The sequence below is a fragment of the Alligator mississippiensis genome, chromosome 12, assembly GCF_030867095.1.
Source record: "Alligator mississippiensis isolate rAllMis1 chromosome 12, rAllMis1, whole genome shotgun sequence".
Taxonomy (NCBI): domain Eukaryota; kingdom Metazoa; phylum Chordata; order Crocodylia; family Alligatoridae; genus Alligator; species Alligator mississippiensis.
The window spans coordinates 23,727,213-23,747,375 of NC_081835.1; the positions used below are offsets into that span (position 1 = coordinate 23,727,213).

Sequence of the window (20,163 nt, forward strand, 5' to 3'; positions counted from 1 at the left end):
AGCATCCTTCTGCCTTTTTTTGAATATAAGCCTCTACTTAACCCAGTATCCCAGCTTCTGTGAGCAAGAGCTCCTTCTCTGGTGGCAACCAGGGACAGACTGCCCCTGGTAGCTCCCCTGGTGCTGCCCACATCCGGTAATCTGACCAAATTACCAAATTAGCCGGTTGCCCTGGCAACCTGCAGCTGCGACACTGCTTGCCTGCAGAGATCCATTTCTAGGCTGCTTCCCTCCGTAAGTAACAGAAAGCCTGGGGCATTCTATTACAGTCTCCCTCCAACCACATAAACTGCTAGCTTTCTAAGGAGCACATTCCTTCCCTCTCTCTCTAGTGGTGCATATAAATTGAAAATTTCTAATTCTGTTCTCCCAACTGATAGTACCTTTTATTGCAATCTGCCCACTGATGATTCCTACCTGCTTTCCTCTTAGCTCTGGATTCTTGAATAATATTGCTACCCCTGCTACTTTGTCCTCATTTGTCTCTGACCACCAAGATAGTCCCCATCTGCACATTTTCTCAAAGCATTTATAATCCCTCTCCTCTGTCATACCACATTCTTGTAGGCAAATTATGTTCGCCCTTATAAGGATTGACACTGGTTCAATCTGTTCCCATCTGTTCCTTAAGATACTCTTGATGTTAAGTGAAACTATCGTCAATGCTATTTATGCTTATTTTAAAATGAGTGTACCTGTCCCTTTAAGATTCATCTGTGTATGCTTTGAGCTGAGTGTGCCTGTCCCTTTAAGATTTATCTGTGTATGCTTTGAGCTGAGTGTGCCTGTCCCTTTAAGGTTCATCTGAGCCACTGCTCAGGGTGGTCAACTCCTCCCAGTCCCTCATTTGTATTCCTGTAACCTTTGCAAGCTGCCAGATCCTTTTCACATTTAGCAAGGCTTTTGCCTCTGACCTCCCTGCCACTTCCAGGCTTCTGGTCTCCACTCCGGGCTGGAGTCCAGAGGTGTTAGTGGCAGGAAACTGCTCTCCAGCTTTTCTTCTCTGTCGCCTCCCTCATCAGGTTTCCTCTTCCTACTCCTTTTCATGCGTGTTTTGTTTCTTTTCTCAGACTCTCTCTCGTTCTTTCTTTTGCTCCAGCTCCACTTCTGTTGTCTGCAGGGTGTCTTCTCTCTTTCCCACCCCCTGTCCATGTCTGAGCTGTTTGCTGTTCCCACCTTCACTTCCATTCTGCTCCTACCTCCTCCTGTGCTGCTTCAATCACTGAATTTTTGCTCCCTTCCTTCTCTGTTTCACCCTCCTGAAGAGTTTCTTCCATATTTCTACCTCAGTGTCCAATCCCGCCTCTCCTCAACTCTTCTCTGGTTTTTGCTGTTCCTCAGGGGGTCTGATTATATTTACAAAAGGCTTAGGGCACCTTCGATACAAGCGTCCCTATCCCTTACAAACAGTGCATTTTAGGAACTCCTGGCACTTCGTTGCTCTGTGCCCTGTCCCTTCACATCTGCAGTACACTGTAAGGGGATAGTGTGCAGACAGATGCCCCACCTTTCCTCATTTGCTGCACCATTTTGTTTGCCTGTGGTATATTATAAAACCCCACTGTCCCCCATTCTGGATCACTGATGGGAAGTGCAGCTCCCCATCTGGACTTCACTCATCTGCTTGTAACACTATTTATGCCCTCGAAGAACCTGTCCAGATACCACATTTGTCTCTTACTGTCTCTACCAACATTACCCTTTGGACATACTTTTCCATCCATCTTTCTGTCTTCTGTCTCTAGTAAATCCATGTATATTCAAACTATAATCAATCTATTTATGACCTTTTCTCTGCTATGAACTTTATTTTTTAAAATTCCTCCCTCCCACATTCCTCTGCATATTTCTTCCAAAAGTTTTCATACCCTTCTCCATCCCAGTAAGTCAATTCCCAAGTGTTTCAGTTTAAGAAAGCTATCAGGCTGGTGAGATGCTCTTCCTGCACCTGCAAAATCTCAAACGGTACCTTTTCCAGGAAAACACCTCTGTTCATCAATCCTGTCTGCCTCCCATTGCCAGTTAAAGTTGTCTTTATCTACAGCCTCCACTCCTCTCTTGCTTCACTTGATGCCTCTTTTTCCTACCATGCCTCTCCTGGTGGGGCAGCTTGCCATCATGTTCCTGCTGTCCTCTGTTTCTTGCCTAAGTTACCTTTTTCCTGCTGCTCTCACTCTGTCATCACTCGCATCATTGCCACCTCCACTGTTGATCCTGTCACCTTCTTTCTTCCTTTCTTCTCCACCTTTGTACACTCAACATCTGACTCAAGTTCCTCATTTCTACTCTACAATCTTTTTTCCACCTCAAGCTTATTTGCCAAAATAGCCATTGTTTTGAACTTTACATCTCCCTCCTCCACTCTTTATACCCTGACACTCTGTCAATTCCTTTCACTGCTTTAAGGCAGTAATAAGGCTTTCAATGCTGCTGGGAACCTACCACAAGTATAGGTCAGCGAAACCCATCTGAATAAGATATATGGTATTGACCAATGAGCTCAGTGCCCCTCACTGCCTACTCTTTTTAAAGTCATGGTGAGCCACTACATTGAATCCATTTTGACTGTATTCACTCCAACAGCTGAACTGGACCTCTCTTTCCCATTTCCAGTGATTCCTATTTCTTTACCAGCCTTAAATGTCTCCAAACATAACCAAATAGGGTCCCAAACAGTTCACTCAGAACCCCTCTGTTGCTCCCTCTCTCACCCTGTAGTATATGATTAGTATGGCCAACACCCTTCAGGAGGTGGAGCCAGATAAGGTAGCCCTACACCTCTTCTATACATACATTTTTGGAGCACCTCAGGACTTGTGAAAATAACACCTGGTTCCAGTCATGAAGAGGCTAATTAACACATGGATCCTTTGTAGGGGCCTATCTGGAGTACACATACATATACTAAGCAGTGCTGAGCCGTGGGATCACACTGGCTTGAAATACTATTGACTCTACTGGGGCCCAGCCCAATGAACTATATGGTAAATCATGAGCCTTCCACTTTCAACTAATATTGTGCACAGTGCGCACTTTTACAAAAGATGCTAACTGAACAGCAGCCTAACTAAAAAAGTAGGCACTGGTGCTACTGTGCAGTAATGCTGGTTATCATGCATTAATGTAGTATTTGTTTATATACATACTAAATTAATGCACAGTAACTACAGCACATTAATGAAAGTGTAGAGGTGCTTTGTTTGTAATACATATAAGTAAAGAAGTGCCATTCAGAAGGATGTATATAGAGTACCCACGCCAAAACTTGCAGCCATTAAAAAAAGGTACATCAATTCTGCATGAACTAAGTCAATGTCTACTAGACGCAGATAACTACAGGTAAGTCTACTTCAAAATCAGTGTTTTCAAATTTGCCCCTCACATCCACATGCTCAGGGAGAGCTAAGTCTGACAGTAAGGAGAGGGGGAAGTTGCTGTAGTGGGAAGAAGATGACAAGGGAGCTATCTGAACCCCCAGATTTATTTCCCCTGCTATAGCAATGAGAGGGGGAAAAAATTCAAGGAAAACTTCCATGTATTAGATTCTATGCCTGGAAAATTACAACAAATGTATACATTTTCCATATATATATATATATATATATATATATATATAGTCTAATTATGGGGGGGGGGGGGGCATTTTATATCCAGGGTTGCCTTATATTTGTAAATATAGTAATTTTTGTCCATTTAGAGAGGGGAAACATCATCTGAGCCATGTTATAAGAAAAGACAAATGTAGAATATTCAAACTGCTAGCACACAAATTACATTCCCACAGAGTACTGCATTGTTCCCATGATTATTAGGTGAATTATTTCAGTGAACAAATACACTCAAGGAAGTCAAATCTTGCTTGTAGATAACTTGGAAACAAAAAAAAAAATTGGTAAAAATTTTGTTTTTGAAAAATTATTAATTCTTTATTCAGCTTTAATAGAAAAAAACAAAAAAAAAATCGTATGTATTCAACATACTGTTTTTTAAAAGCCTGCTAACTCTGTATCCAAAAAGTTGGGAAACTCAAAAATCAAAGGCCACATTCTATTCTAGCTTTTCTTGTATACAGCCTGAAGATGCTTCCTGAAATATAACACTGGATAGTAAAAACATTCTTGTTATATGTCAACAAAAATTAGTAATTGCTGACTGAGCTATGACTGACTGAATTATATGAATTACCTATACAAATACAAATTTTGACGTGGGATGGGATTTCTTTAATGCAATCCATTTCATAATCTGGACTTTTAGGGACACTGTGACATGAAACAGCAAGGTGACTGGGGCCACAAATCAGTGCCAAGCAATTAGCAAATGTTGACTTTTCCATTATTTTTTCTAAGCAGAATAAATCTCTTCAGAAAACTATTACTGATCTTCTTACATATGTAAATGAAATCTTACTTATGCATTTTTTAACCGTTTACTATGTACTTGCAGGCCAGATCCCGATGTGCAGGCATGTGTGGTTTGTAGCGCTGAAAACCTCTTTGTGGCACCACAAACCACACATGTTGCATTTCAAACTGTACCCTGTGCTGCTAAATCTGCTACAGGGATTTCCTGGTAGCAAGAAAACCCTGAGAAAAAAAGTGGCACAAAGCGTGCCAAAGTGCTGTGTGCTGGGACAAATGTGGAGACGGGGGAGCAGGCAGCCCAGGCTGGATGCTCTCCTGTCTCCATGTGCCTCAGTGTGAGGACTCTGTTGTGGAGACGCTGCACTGAGGCACATGGAGCCCCCATCTTGAGGCACACCATGACCCAGCTAGCTGTGGAGCAGCTGGTTGGGGCATAGTGTGCCTTGAGATGGGGGAGCAGGCAGCCTAGGCTGGCTGCCCCACTGCCTCCACATGCCTTTGTGCAAGGCCTCCATTGCAGAGCCCCCATACTGAGTCAGGTGGAACCCCTGTCTCAAGGCATCCTGTGCCCCAGCCAACCAGGGAGCTGGGGCACAGGGTACCACAGCACCGGGGCTCCACAGCACACAGAGATGGGGGATCAAGGAGCCTTGGGCTTTCTACTCCCCCATCTTGAGGCACACTACACTGCAGCCAGCTGCTCCACAAATAAAAGTGCTGGATTAGGGGCTGGATAATGTCTGACCTAGGGTGTGATGATTAGAGTATTATGCAGGTCGGTCTGACAGATCCATATTCAAATGCTCAGTTAGCTATGTTGGGTGCAGTGGGCCTCAAGACAGGGGCTCCTGGGCTGCCTTCTCCCCCATCTCCATGTGCCACTCCCCGGCTGGATGGGGTGGCTCAGGGTGCCTCAGCGTGCAGGGGCACAGGATGCCAGATAGCTCTGCACTGAGATGCCCTGTGCCCCAGCCAAGGCCAGCCTGCAGCACATGAAACAGTAGGACAAGGTGTCCTGCTGCAAATTCCATGAACAGGGGCATGCACTGCAGCACAGATTTGTGCTGCTGCAAACACATGCCCTTGCTCACGTGGACACAGCTGCAAAAGCACAGAAGTGATTAACTTTTATGGATAAAATTACATAAAGGATTGAGTAAGGTCTCTGAAGAGGGAAATCGGTTTTTAGATGCTGTTACAATCATTATTGTATATTCTCAAAATAAAAAGCTCTTCACCAGCAAGAAATGGCATAGATTTTTGTCAGTTTTTAGCACATGAAATGACACTAATTAACATAACGTTTCCAAGAATTTGTGTGTAGAAGAACAGGCAAAACAGTAAGAAAGTCATCCAATTTTCCATTCTTTCTCATTCCCTACTTACTTATAGATGAGGTCGAGTTCACATTAAGAAAAGGAAAAATGTGCAGAAAATAAATGAAATGTAACAAGTAAAATACATTTGACTAAAATATATAAGCCAAAATTTAGTTATATTAAGTCCTATTTCATAACTGTTGAAGCCCCACATCTCACTCTCACATTAATCAACCATGGGTGATGTTTTATTCTTTCCTGGTCATCTAAGTGTCCAGATTTGGTCACTTACATTGTTGTCTAAGTGCCAAAATTGACATTTATCCACAGACTGAATTCTATTCTTGAGTGTTTGCCAAGAAAGTGTGAACCACTACATATATGTACCTAGGCTGAACATATGCGATAGCAACAAAATGAGAGAGAAAGCACTCTTTTCTTTTCTCCAGTAGATCAGTGGCTAGTGTACTCATGTAGGAAGCCAAAAGCCCTGGGTTCTGGGCCCCTCTCACCCAGAGGGCATTTGAATATGGGTCTGTCTGACCTCCCTGCATAAAACATGCTAATCATCACACCATAGGTCAGCCATTATCCAGTCACTTATCCAGCACCACTTTTGAAGTTGACCTCCTGGGTAGCCATAAGAGGGGCTTATGTAGAAGATGTGTGGAGCCAGAAGGAAAAAAGCTAGCCAGAGGGTGTGTGGATCTGTACGGTAGGTGTGGACCCAGAAGGGGGAGAGGGTGTGGATTCTAGCTGGGGCTCTGGTTCCCAAGGAAACAGAAGCTTCCCTCCTGTACGGCCCTCTATTAATTTATTTTCAGTGATTATATGGTAGTAGTTCAGCTTCAAAACGAGCACTGGAGAAAGGGCTGAATAATGCCTGACCTGTCTCATGATAGTTGGAGTACTTTCTAGGCTCAAAGCCCCTCTGGGGAAGAGGGGTTTGGACCCCAAGACCTTCAGCTTCCCCGGTAAAAGCCCTAACCACTGAGATATTGGGGAGAAAAGGAAAATACCTTTTTTGCTTCCCTTTTTGGTTCCTAGTTCCAGCAGTCATGGGTTTTAACTAACTCAACTTCTTGATGTCTTACACTGCACATACCCAATTATTCAGTCATCCATATTAACAGGAACAGAACACCCACACATTTTTTGCACTTATATGACCAAAAACACCATGTAGACCACCAAACCTGGATGCTTAGATGACTAGGAAAGGAAAAGAATGTCACCCTGCATGCTTAAATAGTAGTTAAAGAGTTGTGATGTTATTGTTTAGCAAGTCCATAAAGCCATGGAGATATCAAAATACAGAATGTGGGAAAAATAAAATTATTAATCTTTGAAAGTAATAACTTTATTATATGAGATTCTTTTCCAACAAGGAAATGCAAAAAGTGCTTGTCATATCCTCTACCAAAAACATATAATATGATACACTAGCTCTATTCATATCTGCTATAAATTGCTAATCCCATCCTTCACTCTGTCACTTAAAATTAAAATATTAAAGGGACATATTGTTTATTACTTCACCTGTACAGAATGTCACTTGTGCAACCAGGTCCACAACTGGCAGCATGTAACTTTTAAAAGCAGCATCCTAGTCTTGTATTATCCATAAGCATTTCAGCAGAAAGCAAAGATAAATATTTCATTTTTATTTTTAACTTTAAATAAGCTTTATATAGTGTTAAAAATATAACCCAGAGAAAATGGTTTCTTTATCATCTTCTTATCCTTAAAAATTAATTAATACAATAAAATGTTATCTTAGGGGTAGGTAACCCCCAGCATGTGTGCCAGAGTGTTGAATTCAAAGGCACATTGCTTGGCAATCACACCTTGGGCAAGGGGCCGGGGCTGCACTGCCACAACGAGGATTCGGCCACTCATGACTCCCCCGCCATCTGCCCCTGGCATGCCAACATCTTACAGGTTAAGGTTGTGGGTATTTTTGGCACTCTGTCTAAAAAACATTGCCGACCTCTGTGCTCTCTCTATCCCTACACAATGCCATTTACATTTTTGTTTTTTGAGGGTTTTTTTGTCATTAGAAAAACATCCAGGAACCAGGAATCAAAATAATGTCTAAACCACTGGGCAGATCTTTAGGTAATTTTGCATTAATCATGGATAAAGAAAATTGGGTTTTTCATCAAAGAGCATCTACTACACTTACCTTTCTGTCTGGCCAATTATACTTTGCAAATATTGTATCATATGTGTCCACAGCTCCATCAGTAATCAGCATTATGGCCTGGCTGCAAATGCTTCCTTGTCCTGTGTGATTGAACTGTGAACAGAAACAAACTAATTTAAATACCAGGTATTTCTGTTAGGTAAAAATGTAAATTTGATAGAGAAGTTTGACTGTGCCCAATCAGACAGGTAAAAGATAATTCCACTTCTTCTATCTTTTATCATACATGGTATGCACCTATCATATTGTGATTTGTTATCTGTATAATATAAAAGACATAGCTATTATTTAACTCCTGAGAGGGTTCTAAGATAAATTAGAAGATATACATTTATTAATATAGCATTTCCCCAAGGATAAACTGTATGTGAAGCCCATATGGGATCTACTCCTCCCCTTGTACAGGTGAGTTGTACTGTGGAATACTGTGGGGGTGGGGAGCTAGGGTTCTTTTAAAATATACTTCAAATAAGGCCAGGCTGCATAGAAATAATAAGGAATAATAAGATGAAGTACTGTGATCCACATCCAGATTACATATGGGCTTTACATGTAGCTTTTTCATTTATGTATGTATCTATCCATACTATACATCCATATATCGATATCCCTATATCTCTATCAATATGTATCTATATATTGATATATGCATCCATACACACATGCACACACACCACAGTAGACATCAGCTGTTCAAGAGAAGAGTACTTTCCATGAGTCTTTGTATTAAATATTTTACTGTGGAAGAATTTAGTATTTATTTATGCATATCTTCAAATTTATCAAGCTGTTCTACCATTCTCACTGGATAAATAATAAATAAGTGATGTGTCTACTATTGTACAAACACAGAGGATAGTGCCACAAGTGCCTCACAAAACATCAATCAGGGTATCCACTGGAATTTATGAGAAAGTATCAATAGTCCCATTTTACAAATGAGAAAATGGCACAAACAAATAAGAACTGAGTTGCCCAAGATTACAGATTAAGTTAGTAGTTGAGCCAAGGGCTGCAATCAGATAATTCAAGTCCATGTCTGGTGCTTTAACTAAAAAGTCAGCCTTCCTGTCCAAAAAAATCCTTACTTCATCATGCTATAGGGATGTTCCAACTTGTCTACATATCCTTTTTATTTATCTAGGAAAACTTACCACAAAGAAAACAAAGTAAGCAAATCATTGCTTAAATGCTCTGAACACAGGAGGAAAACACTCCAGAAACCAATAACTTGCAATACTGATCACGAATGCTTGCTCCACTATCTAGACTGGTGCTCTGACCTGACTGTGAGGGCCAAGACCACCCTTTTTTCCCTCTCCCCACTATTCAGAAGTCCCAGTCTGGTCTCAGTCTGCTGTGGACAAAGATTCCTTCACCCTCCTCTCAGCTCCCTTACCGTGCTGAGCCGGGTCAGGATCTGGTGGATTTCTGACTGGCTCTAGGTTTTCTCACCCATCCTAAGGCATAGTCTGATAGTATTGCTTGGAGCTATAGCCATTCTAAATCTGGCTCTCTATAAAAGCCTGCCTCCCTTTCATTCCTTTAAAACTGCTCTTGCCAAGATCTCCAATGACCCTTGTCCTACAAAAAAGCTCCAAACCACTTCTTAATCCTCATTTCTTTGATCTGTCAGCTATATGTGACAGTCAGTAAAGTTCTTATTAAAATCGCTTGGCTTCCATGATCCTACTTTTTTTTGATTCTTCTCCTAGTTTTTTAATAATGGTTCAGCCTATCTTTTAGAAGACTCTCCTTATACTTTCTCTGGGCTTTTTGTTGGGATCCACCAGCACTCCATCATTATTTCTCTTTTCTTCTCCCTCTATAGCAGGGGTGGGCAAAATGGCAGATCCAACCAGTGGCTGGACTCTATTTCCCAGTAGCCCCTGCTCACAAGGCTGGGGCAAGTTTACATGGAGACCCCAGCAGCAGCTGCACTGTGAAAGCAGGAGGCCAGGGTTTCCATGGAGATGGGCTGGGATTTTGCAGCAGTGACAGCATGGTCCAGAGCCAGGGCAGAGCCATGATCTGCAGCCTGCATGCTCTGGGCAGGGACATGCAGGCAGCAGGTCATGACTCTGCCCTGGCTTCTTGCAGCGGTGACAGCATGGTCTGGAGCTTGGACAGAGCTGCAATTTGCTGCCTGCATGCCCCTACCCAGGGTCTGCAGATCACAGCTCTGCCCTGGCTCTGGACCACGCTGTCACCACTGCAAGATCCCAACCTAGCTCTGTAGCAGCTCCCTGCCCTGCCAGAAGGGATAACACTATGGGGGGCTTGGGAGGGAGCTATAGCCACCCCAAAATTCCCCATAGCCCCTGTACCTACCCCTCCCAGCAACAGTGTTACCACCACTACTGCTGCTGTGCACGCTGCACAGGTGGTGGAAGTTGAGCCTGCCCCACTCCTGCCCACAGCACAGCCCCCTCTCAGCACCCCCACCAAGAAGAGGCTGGCACCGCACCACTGCTGCCTGCCAGCACTGCTGGAGCCGTTCTCCATGGAAAATCCATCCCCAAGTTATTACAGCGTGGCTGCTGCTGGGGTCTCGATGGAAACCAACCCCAGCCACGTGGGCAGGACCTGCTGGGAAATAGAGTTCACTGCCTGCCAGATCTGGCCCATGGGCCAGACTTTGCCCGCCTGTGCTCAATAGCACCCTCTTGGTTTTGTTATCCATCCCCACAAATTAAATTGCCATCACCATGCTGGCAATTCACCAATCTAGCTTTCTACTACTTTCTAGCTTTTTACTACTTTCTTGTGTCCAAACTAAATTGTTGACCAGTATTTTTGACATTTCTATATAGATATCTGCAGAGTTTTTTTAATCTTTTCAGCCTTCCTTGCTACTTCCTTTCGGGGCAACACCAAGGTCCTATCAGGCACTCAACCTCATGACTTGGACATCATCTTTAAGTTAGACCTGACTTCCAGTCTTCACATCCAAGCTATATCTAAATCTTGCAAAAACTTGCAAATTCTTTTTGACCTCTACATTACAGCCCTTCCTCTTAATTCAGGTAAAATTTACCTTTTAGACTCTCTTCCATCTCATATCTTGATTATTCCAACATCCTTCTTCTGTCCTTGACAAGTGCCCTGATCATATCTATTCCAAAATGCAGCTGTAAAGATCATTTGGCCATGTTACTCTTCTCTTTACAGCCCTCCTCTAGCTCTCTCTTTCTCTGTCCCATTAAGTATAAGCTATTTGTCTTCATTTTGAAGGCCTAGTGATGCCAGCTCCAATTGCCCATTTGTTTATTTTTTGTAGAGTTATACTTCGACTTACGTAGCCCACTCATGCTATAAAGGAGTTCCCCATAACTATCCTCCAAACTACATCATATGCTCTTTCAAAACATTCCTCATAAGTCTCCTCCTTCTCAATTGCTACACAAAATTTCATAATGGTTACGTCACTGATGTAGTGAGACCACTGCCTATCATTCTGACAAACATTCTCTTCTTGTGTGTTTGTATTTTCCTATTTGGTTGTATCCATCTGTCATCTCTTGTCTTATACTTAGATTTTGAGCTCTCTGCGGTAAGGACTTGGAAGTGGCTCACTTACCCTACTGCCTTAGGAGTCAGCTCTAGTTTCAGATTCTCAGACCAATTTATTCTATACAAAGCAATCTTGCTTCCAGAATGAACAGAAGAAACAAATTCCAAAACGCACTGCCTTCTATCAGACATTGACAGAGACAATTTTAGTTCTGGCCTTCTCCCAGCCATAGCAGAAGCTTCCCTTCTCCTCCTCCTTTACTCCCTACTGGAGTTCTTAAGTCTCTTTGTAGTTCCACCTTCATTAGCAGGTTATCATGTCCATCTGGCCCCCAGCCTCCCAGCCAGTCATACTATCATCTGCCAACTGTCTGCAGCTGGATTCCAAGCCTGTGATAGCCATACATATTCTTACAGGTCTGTTTTTTGATGTCTTTATACTGCATAGCAGAGTAGGGTCCTTAATAAAGATTAACAGCTACCTCTACAGTTGCTGACATTCAGAAACATTGTTCAGTTCACATTCGACATTAAAATTTGTGATTTACTGGAAGACTGTTGTCCGTGTACTGAGGGACCACCACTGCTACCAACATCAGTTCAAGTGGACAGAGGCCACTGTAACAGTTGATATATAGGATTTTGGGGGGAAATTACTGGAGGACAGCCACAAGTATCACCTACTGAAGTTAATGATGTAACACATTTGGTTTGGTATATCTAGTCAAAATATATACCTGAAAAGCAGATACTCCCTGTCCAAGTTAAAGGAAGTTAACTTTCTACACAGCGTATAGATAGATGATATCACATAAAATATGCAATCTGTGGATGATTCTCACTGGCACTTTATTTTGTTTCTCAAATTGAGTTTGAATGTGAGTATGGGTTTAATTCTCTATTTATTTCCAATCTTATTTACCCTTTAATGAACCTCCAAGATCCTATTCCATATGCCCAAGGGAAAAAGTACTTATGGTCTTCAGCAAGCTGACACTGAATGCTCTGTGTAATCCTGAGGTCAGGCTATTTGTGTTGAAGCCACAGAACAGTTGTGCTTTCTATTTCTATCCAATGCCTCCAGAAGTGTGCATTGTAAGCAGATTTGGAAGTGAAATGATGGTGCTTGAGTTAGTGAAAAAATGGGCTGTCCCCATTTAGGAACCTCTACAGTTACTTCAAGGGGCTTTACATCAGTCCTTAGGTCACCAGGAAATAAAATTCTGAGTCCTTCCAACATCACTACAAACAGCTGTGGTATCCCGTAGTTCCTACCCTTGTGTAGCTGTAATTCCTAAATTTTAGGCCTCTCTGTTCCAGTCCTGTTTATCAGTGAGAGGGACAAGATTTTTTTCATTAGAATGACCTTAGAGTTATCATTATCCCCATATCCAGTCTACTACTTGGCCGAAGATTCTGCACATTGGCCATTCTCTTTTAATTATCTGAGCTAAATTAGATGGGAAGAGGAAAGATATTATGAAAGACATGGCAACTGGCAGAGCTGGGATATCTTCATATATTTATTTTAACACATTACTTTACTCTATTGCATGCACATTATTCTACATAGTTATCTGTTGTTGGAGTATTTTGAAGAATTTGATTGAATTCAACTGCTTTGATGAGCAATATCTTCTCACATTTGTCTAGAACTTTATTTTTATTGAATAGCAAAAGTGATGAAAGTGTTTTCCATAATAATAACAATGACAAGGGACTTATGATGAACTACAATTAACTCAGTGATTCATCAGTTAGAAGCGAAAATTTCAATACATCCTGACATTTAGAGCATTTGGTTGTGATTAACAGTCTTTGAAATGTCACAGAATTTTATTTAATTGGCTATGAATTTTTTTAAAGGTAATCACTGCAGAGATCGCATTCATCGCCAAAAGAGATAATTGCGGTTGTCACATGATATAGTAGGTGCTAACTACTGTACCAAGCACTTCTGTATTCTTGCAGCAACTAATGAACACTGCATAAATCAATGGTTGGAAAAAACTTGCAAGTGGATTTTAAATGTGCTTTTCAAAGACATTATTATCAACAACTTCAAGTCTTAACAATCTAGGCAAATACTGAAACTGAAATGCAGGTAATTGCAAGACAAAATTAACTGAGTTTAATTAGTGTAACCTCTGAACCAGTCGAAAACCCAGAATCTCAATAGACTGTTTATAAGAGAAAAAAGGAGGCTTTTTTGTATGTCTAAGACACCTTTAGCTATCATGTACTGTAATTCATGAGACTAGATATTTGGCACTTAAAAATCAAATACTGTAGATGAAGTAAACAAAAATTAAAGGTATTCTTTTAAAGAAGATAATGCGGCATTCACGTGGATTAAGTTGTTTAAAAAGAAAATTATAAATATATGCAAGTAAGAGAAATATTTAAAAATTATAAATATTGAAATCGTATTGGGCTAAAATGAATTAAATTATTATGAACTTTGCCTTTATAAAAGAAATAGAGGCAGACATTACTTCATCTTGGTGTGGTCTGATGCATGTGGCATGGTTCATGACTGCCTTTGCAAATGAAAGATGCTCACTCATCATGGCTATAATTCAACAGAACATGATTTCACTTTATTTTCACCGCTATCTGCCTAGGTTTTTATACTGCATTCATCACTGTGATGTCATGGTGCTTTACATGTTGTTGTTTTTTTAATCCCTAAGATTGCAGGTTATCACAACCACATTGTGGCAGAGCACTGATGGTGCCTGCCACTTTAAGGTTAGTCAGCAAACCTGGCAGGTGAGGCGGGCCCTCATTAGAGCAGCCTGCTACTTGAGAGGTGGGCAAGTGATGCCAATAAAAAGCCTTATATTACTGCCAGGCAGGAAGCTGGCTAAAGGTGCCGGGGCTGGGTTCATGCCCCAGCTCAGGCAGAGGGATGCAGTCTAGGAGTCACATCAGGGGAACTGAAGGAGTTACAGCACACAGTACGAGGACTTCAGCTCCTGGGGATGGAGGAGGTTCCAGGGGATCACCAGAGGTTCCCTAGCCTGACTGGGATGGAGACAGTGGGGTCATGTGACCAGGACCCCTGAGAGCACCCTGTGGACATGGAGAGAGTGAGGCCTGTCCAGCTGGGGCAGCAGGCTACCAGATGAATTAGAATAGGCCTATGGAGCTTGGAGGCTGGATGCATGAGCAGAACAGTACCAGGCAAAAGGGGTACCAGGAGAGTGCTAAGGGTGAAGAACATAAGGGAGTTTAGGCCCTGGAATTGGTGTAAGGGTACATGGCTCTGAGAGTAAGGCCCAGAGTGAGTGAGAGGGTAGGTGGCCAGGGAGGCAGTGTACCACCTTGACTGGCCCAGGCTGAGGCCAGGGCTGAGGAAGGGCCAAAGGGCAAAGGTGCCTACCGCGAGGGGTGGGCCAGTGCCATAGAGGGCCTGGCACTCTGACTGGATGGAAAGAGAGGCCAGGCCTAGACAGGCAAAGGTCCTTCAAGTGGGGGACCACTGGTGAGAGGTGAAGGGGGCGAGTAGAACCACTCTGAAAGTCTGGATGCAAGGGACTGGGCATATGGCTGAATGGGGACTATGGTGAAGTAGGGCCCAGAGAAAAGAAGTGTCCCAGATGGGAGGAGATGTACCCTGAGGGAGAGCTCTAGAACAGGGCAGGGTGATCTGCCACCAGTTCTGGGTAAGACCTGAAAACTGCACCCTGCTGGGGTTGGTTGGTGCGGTAGGACTGCTGGTGGTGGGATAGCCCCCAGGAAATGCCACACTTGTGCCTCCCTAGTGAAAGGTGAAGATGGAGTGCTGGGAAGCCTCAGCCCCCGCTGCCTTGTGGGTGACCTCATGGAAGGGGAAGGCTAGAGCACACCCTGACAGAAAAGCACTATGGAGCCAAGGCCCACAGAGTGGAGCCTGAGGCCTAAGGGGCAAAAGGCCCGGGGAGGGGTCAAGGTCTACTGAGGTGGGCCTGATGCCTAAAGAGTGTGAGTGTGTGGTCCAGTGAAGGGTCAGACTGTGGCCCAGTGAGGGGCCAAGGCCAAGGCCCACAGAGGGACCTGAGGCCTACAGTGTGAGTGTGTGGCCTGGTGAGAGGAAGTGTGAGGGGCCTGAGGCCTGAGTGGACCAGAGGCTGTGTGTGGCCCAGTAAGCAGCCAGAGGAGTAGCAAGGAAAATATAGAATGCCATCTACGAGGCACGGGACACGGTGTAGGGCTGGTTCAGAGTGGTGTTTGGCCCAAAGCACAAGGGCCACAAATGGGGCAGCCTCCTGCATTACATCTATTCATTTTACATCAAAGGCATGACAGGAGGGAACAGGGAAGACTGCCATAAATAGCGGGGGAGGCATCAATCTCTTTGGGTGCCTGGGTACCCCTCCCTCTGACACACATGCAAGGAAGGTGGGAACAGCCCTCAAGTTCAGGTTAGGACAGTAGGATCCTTTGTGAAGGTCCCTTACGAATAATCTAGTCTTTGAATTAGCGTTAGTTTGGGATTTCATACAGTATTCCATTAGAATTATCTTGCTACTAGCAAGATAGTCTTCGGATTGGTTTCTGGGGGTTATAGTGTGTAAAAAGAATTAAGGCTGAGGCATCTGACCCCTAAAAGCTGTAATTCTACCACAGGACTTTTGGGACCTGGGCAGAAACTAAACCAACCACCTTCACCACCCTGAAGATTGAAGTCTAAAGATAGTAAGTATAGCAACACAGTCACATTCCTTGACCATCTCTAATCCAATCTATGGCACCTTCCATAATTGCCTTTGCTACTCATATCATGCTTGATAAGCCTTACCAAAGATTCAGATTAAAGTATTTTACAATTTACACTTGCTCATCCATGTGGGGATCCTGGTATTGGTGGATCTAGGACTTTAAAAAGGGGGGTGCAGGAGCAGCAATCAGCAGTACAGGGGTGGCTGCGCTCCCACTCTGTTTCCCCTCACCAAGGCAGACAGACCATGCTGCAGGAGCAGCAGCCAGGGACCTTTTCTTAAGTCCCAAAATAGGTAAGATTCTTCCCCACCTCACTCTTGGCACTCCCTTCCCTCCCTTCCATGCTCAGTGGTATGTCTCCTCCCTCCCCACTCCCTTTCCCCTGCCCACCACTGTCCCCAGCTGTGCTATGGGCATAGACAGCTTCACAGCTAGTCCTGCCCTGCTCCGGCCCTAATGCGTGGGTAGCTGGGCTCAGCTGTGGAAAGCAGAATTGGTGGCAGGTGGGTTCCCCCTCTCTAAGCCTGGTCCAGAGCTGGTAGGGAACACCTGGGGAAACCGAGGCAGAAGAAAGAACCCACCTGCCTGTCCTCCACCACTGTCCTGCGCTAAGCCTAGCTCCCCATGCAGCCCAGTTGGAGCAGAGCAGAGCAGAAGCAGCTCTGAAGCTACTTTCTCATCCCTGGGTCAGCCAGGGACAGCAGCTGTGGTAGGAGGAAGGGGCAGGAAGGGAGAGGATGCATTTTGCTCAGCATGGAGGGGAGCAGGTCGTTACCTGCTTCAAGGACTTTAACAAAAAATTAGTTTCTGGCTGCTACTCCTGTGGTGTGGAGTGCTGCCACACTACTCCTGGATCCACCCCTGGAGCTTGGTATAGGAAAGCATTTGCTTTGGCTTTGTTACAGTCTGGAGAAAGCACAACACCTCAAAGGAAGTTTTGGCCTGAGTGTTGAAATGAAAAGCGATGCATTAGTTGGCATAGGCATTTTGCCATGAGTCCCTCAAGAGGTTACAGAGAAACCAGGAACATATATACTAGCTGTAAATACATGGTAATTCAATATCACTAGCATCCAATGGCTTTAAACCTAAATCATCCTCTGCAGGTTTTAATTGGTTCCATGGTAAGTAAAATGTGATATTTTACTTATCATGGAATCAATTAAAACCTTCAGAGGATGGTAATAGCATTCTAGATTCATTTTGTTTCTGTTTCATATAATTTCTCTTTCCATTTTTTAATTCTTATTCTCTGTTTGTTTGATTATTCTTGCCAATTTTTAGGGAAGTGCATAGCACCAAATTCCAATTTTTAGGGAAGTGCATAGTTAATCAAATTTTAAAAAAGATTTTATATAGTATGATAACCATATATAGTATGATAGCTTATTTCACGTTTGCCAGGAATGATAAAAACGGGATTCGTATGAATTATACTACACAAAGTCATTTCTCAGTAACCATTACTTGAAGCTCACCTTGTGTGGAAAAAGATCTTGGCCAAAGACAATGGACCTAATTTTAATTAAAATATTCCGTTCCGTTCTCTAGGAGATAGTCTTTCAAAGAATGGAATATTAATTTAATATGGTAGTAAGGATGGAAGACTGCACTGGGTTATCCCTATTATCATGATGCTTTTACTGTAATTACTGTCTTCCTGTACATAGACATTTTTCAGAGGAACTTTATCAAAAGCTAGCCTCAGGTTTTGGCAGATATAACAGAAATAATATTAATAATTCTGAACTGAGAAAAATGCTTCCAAATGCTCCAAGTGTTCTGTTTCTAGACAGAAAGAGAAGTTTACACAACACTGGGAAGAGAAACTAAAAGTCTACAGATAACTCTTTGTATAGCAATGAGCAACCATTTGTTAAATTCTAATAATTCTGTATGTTATCTAAAGGCTTTTCAAATATTAGATTAATTTTTTGAAAATATAAAGAGTAAAGTTATCAGGAACATTAATCATAATAAGAGACAAATAGAATAATTTAAAGTGGAAAACTCACTTTTAACTAGTGTAATGTGAATGGGAAGCCACTTAAATCATTTTGATAATGTGTATTGATACAAAATGTCAGAGATTTGTTGCTTCCATTGGATATAGCAATTTTCAATTATTGATCTAAAGACCACATCATGAAACATTCTTTTTGAACACCCCCACCATCATCAGGGGTTTTATGTAGGAGTAAGTTGTGGTTTATTACTTTGTTATTAGAGTATGTGACGGGGGCCAACTCAGCACATCTAACTGTTGGTCCCCCCACCTGTCTAGGACAGTCCATCCACCTTGTTCTCCTGCCACATGTTCAATGTATCTAATTAGTTGTTGTTTGTAAGTTGGGAGGCTGCCCACTGTGCTGCCCACTTTACTGCCCAATGTCAAGGGCATTATACACAGCTCCAAGCCTTCCCTTATACTATGTCCCAGGTCCCTTGCAAATGGCAACTATGTAGCTCAGCTCCACAATGGACCTCACTCTGCCTGCCTGGCATTCAGACCCCACCTGGATCCGTACTTCTCAAGCAGTCTACTCCGCACTCATTCTCGGCTGTCAAGCTCCCTGAACCCTTCTCCCTCTCAGCAATGGCCCCCTATGGGACCTTTGGCCACACAGGCCCTGACCTTGCCTCTAGGCCAGTTGGAACCCCAGGCCCCTAGCTCTGGGTGTCCGTCACGGTGGCCACTCTGTCCTTTTGACCATCCTGGTCCCAGCCTGAGCATTGACCAGTCGAGGGTTTCCCTGGTCAGGCTTCTGAGCAGCTAACCCACTCCCTCTTATACATGTCTGCCTTCTCAGGCCCTTCAAACACATCTCACTCTATCTCTAGGCCATCCTATGTGCAGTGATTCAGGCCCGCCCATGAGGATCCTACTTTACGTGGCCCATGTGCAGTCCTTCAGGCCCCTCACACAGACCCTATTCTATGCAGCCTACTGCTCACATGTCCCCTCCCCTGCCCCCTCACTGGGGCTCTCAGCCTGACACCCCTTGGGTCTCAGGCCTGATGACATGCCTGAACCCCTTGCCTGTCCCTTCTAAACGGTAATCCACCAGGCTGTAGGGGCTAAGGCTATATAGCACCCCATACTTGCCTTTCACTAGGGAGGTAGTCGTGTGGCATTTTCTGTGGACCACCCCACCACAACCTCCTGTCCTAGCAAGGTATAGTTTTAGGTTATTCCCCAGGAACAGGAACCTCCTCCATCCCCATAGTTTGTACCCTTAACCTCCAGGTGTTCTGGAAGCAGCTCCAGCTGGCAATGTTCTCTCTCTGGCTCCCTCCAACAACTGCCCATTCAGCTCTGAGGGCCTCGGTTTATACTGAGGCTGCTCAGCCCCATCTTCCAATCCAGGATGCCTCCCACAGTCATATGACCACCTCATTAGGCTGCATTGTACCTGCCGGCAGCTCTACAGTGTGCTCAAACCTCTTAAAGTGGCAGGCACCAAAGATGCCCTGCCAGAGTAAAAAATAATGTCACCAGTTAGCATAATAAAAATTATGTAATTAAGTGCTTAAAAAAGATACAAACTTACTTCATTGAGCATGTTGAATGCTTCATTTAAAGCTATATCCAGCATTCCGATTCCTTTTGCAAAAAGTTTGTCAAGGTGTTCTCTGAAGTGCTGAAACATCAAACAATACAGGTTGTGAGAACGAATGTCATAAGAGACTTTGAATGGTATGTTAATACACTCAGAGATAAATGCCTGAAGATTTATGGAGTATTTTAATACCTATACATCATTGATTAAGTAGTACAAACTAAATTCAATTTAGGATAAACATGAAATGACAATTTTCTTCCTTACCATTTGTTTTACCTCATATATTTCAAAACCCAAATCCTGACACTGATGGAGAGCTATCCTTCAGCTGTCAACACAAAGGCAGTTATCTAAATAATTTTTAGGGTAAATCTGTACCATCCACTTATCATACCAGGCAGCACCACATTCAAATACTCCCAGGTTGTGTAACAACGGGGAGCTTCAATATGCTCCTAGCAGATGTTACAAAATTTCAAGCTAACATTCCCCAC

General features: G+C 43.2%; 1 protein-coding gene across 3 annotated transcripts in view; it reads right to left on the bottom strand.

Annotated features, from left to right (window-relative positions):
- CACNA2D3 (calcium voltage-gated channel auxiliary subunit alpha2delta 3) overlaps positions 1–20,163 on the bottom strand; it is a 913,092-nt gene that overhangs the window by 423,119 nt on the left and 469,810 nt on the right. For all 3 annotated transcript variants that reach the window (XM_059716157.1, XM_019495461.2, XM_019495460.2), the window contains exons 10-11: positions 19,658–19,747; positions 7,869–7,982 (exon numbers count right to left, since the gene is read on the bottom strand). In XM_059716157.1, the coding sequence (XP_059572140.1) occupies positions 7,869–7,982; positions 19,658–19,747 (204 nt within the window). The remainder of the gene's footprint in view (positions 1–7,868; positions 7,983–19,657; positions 19,748–20,163) is intronic.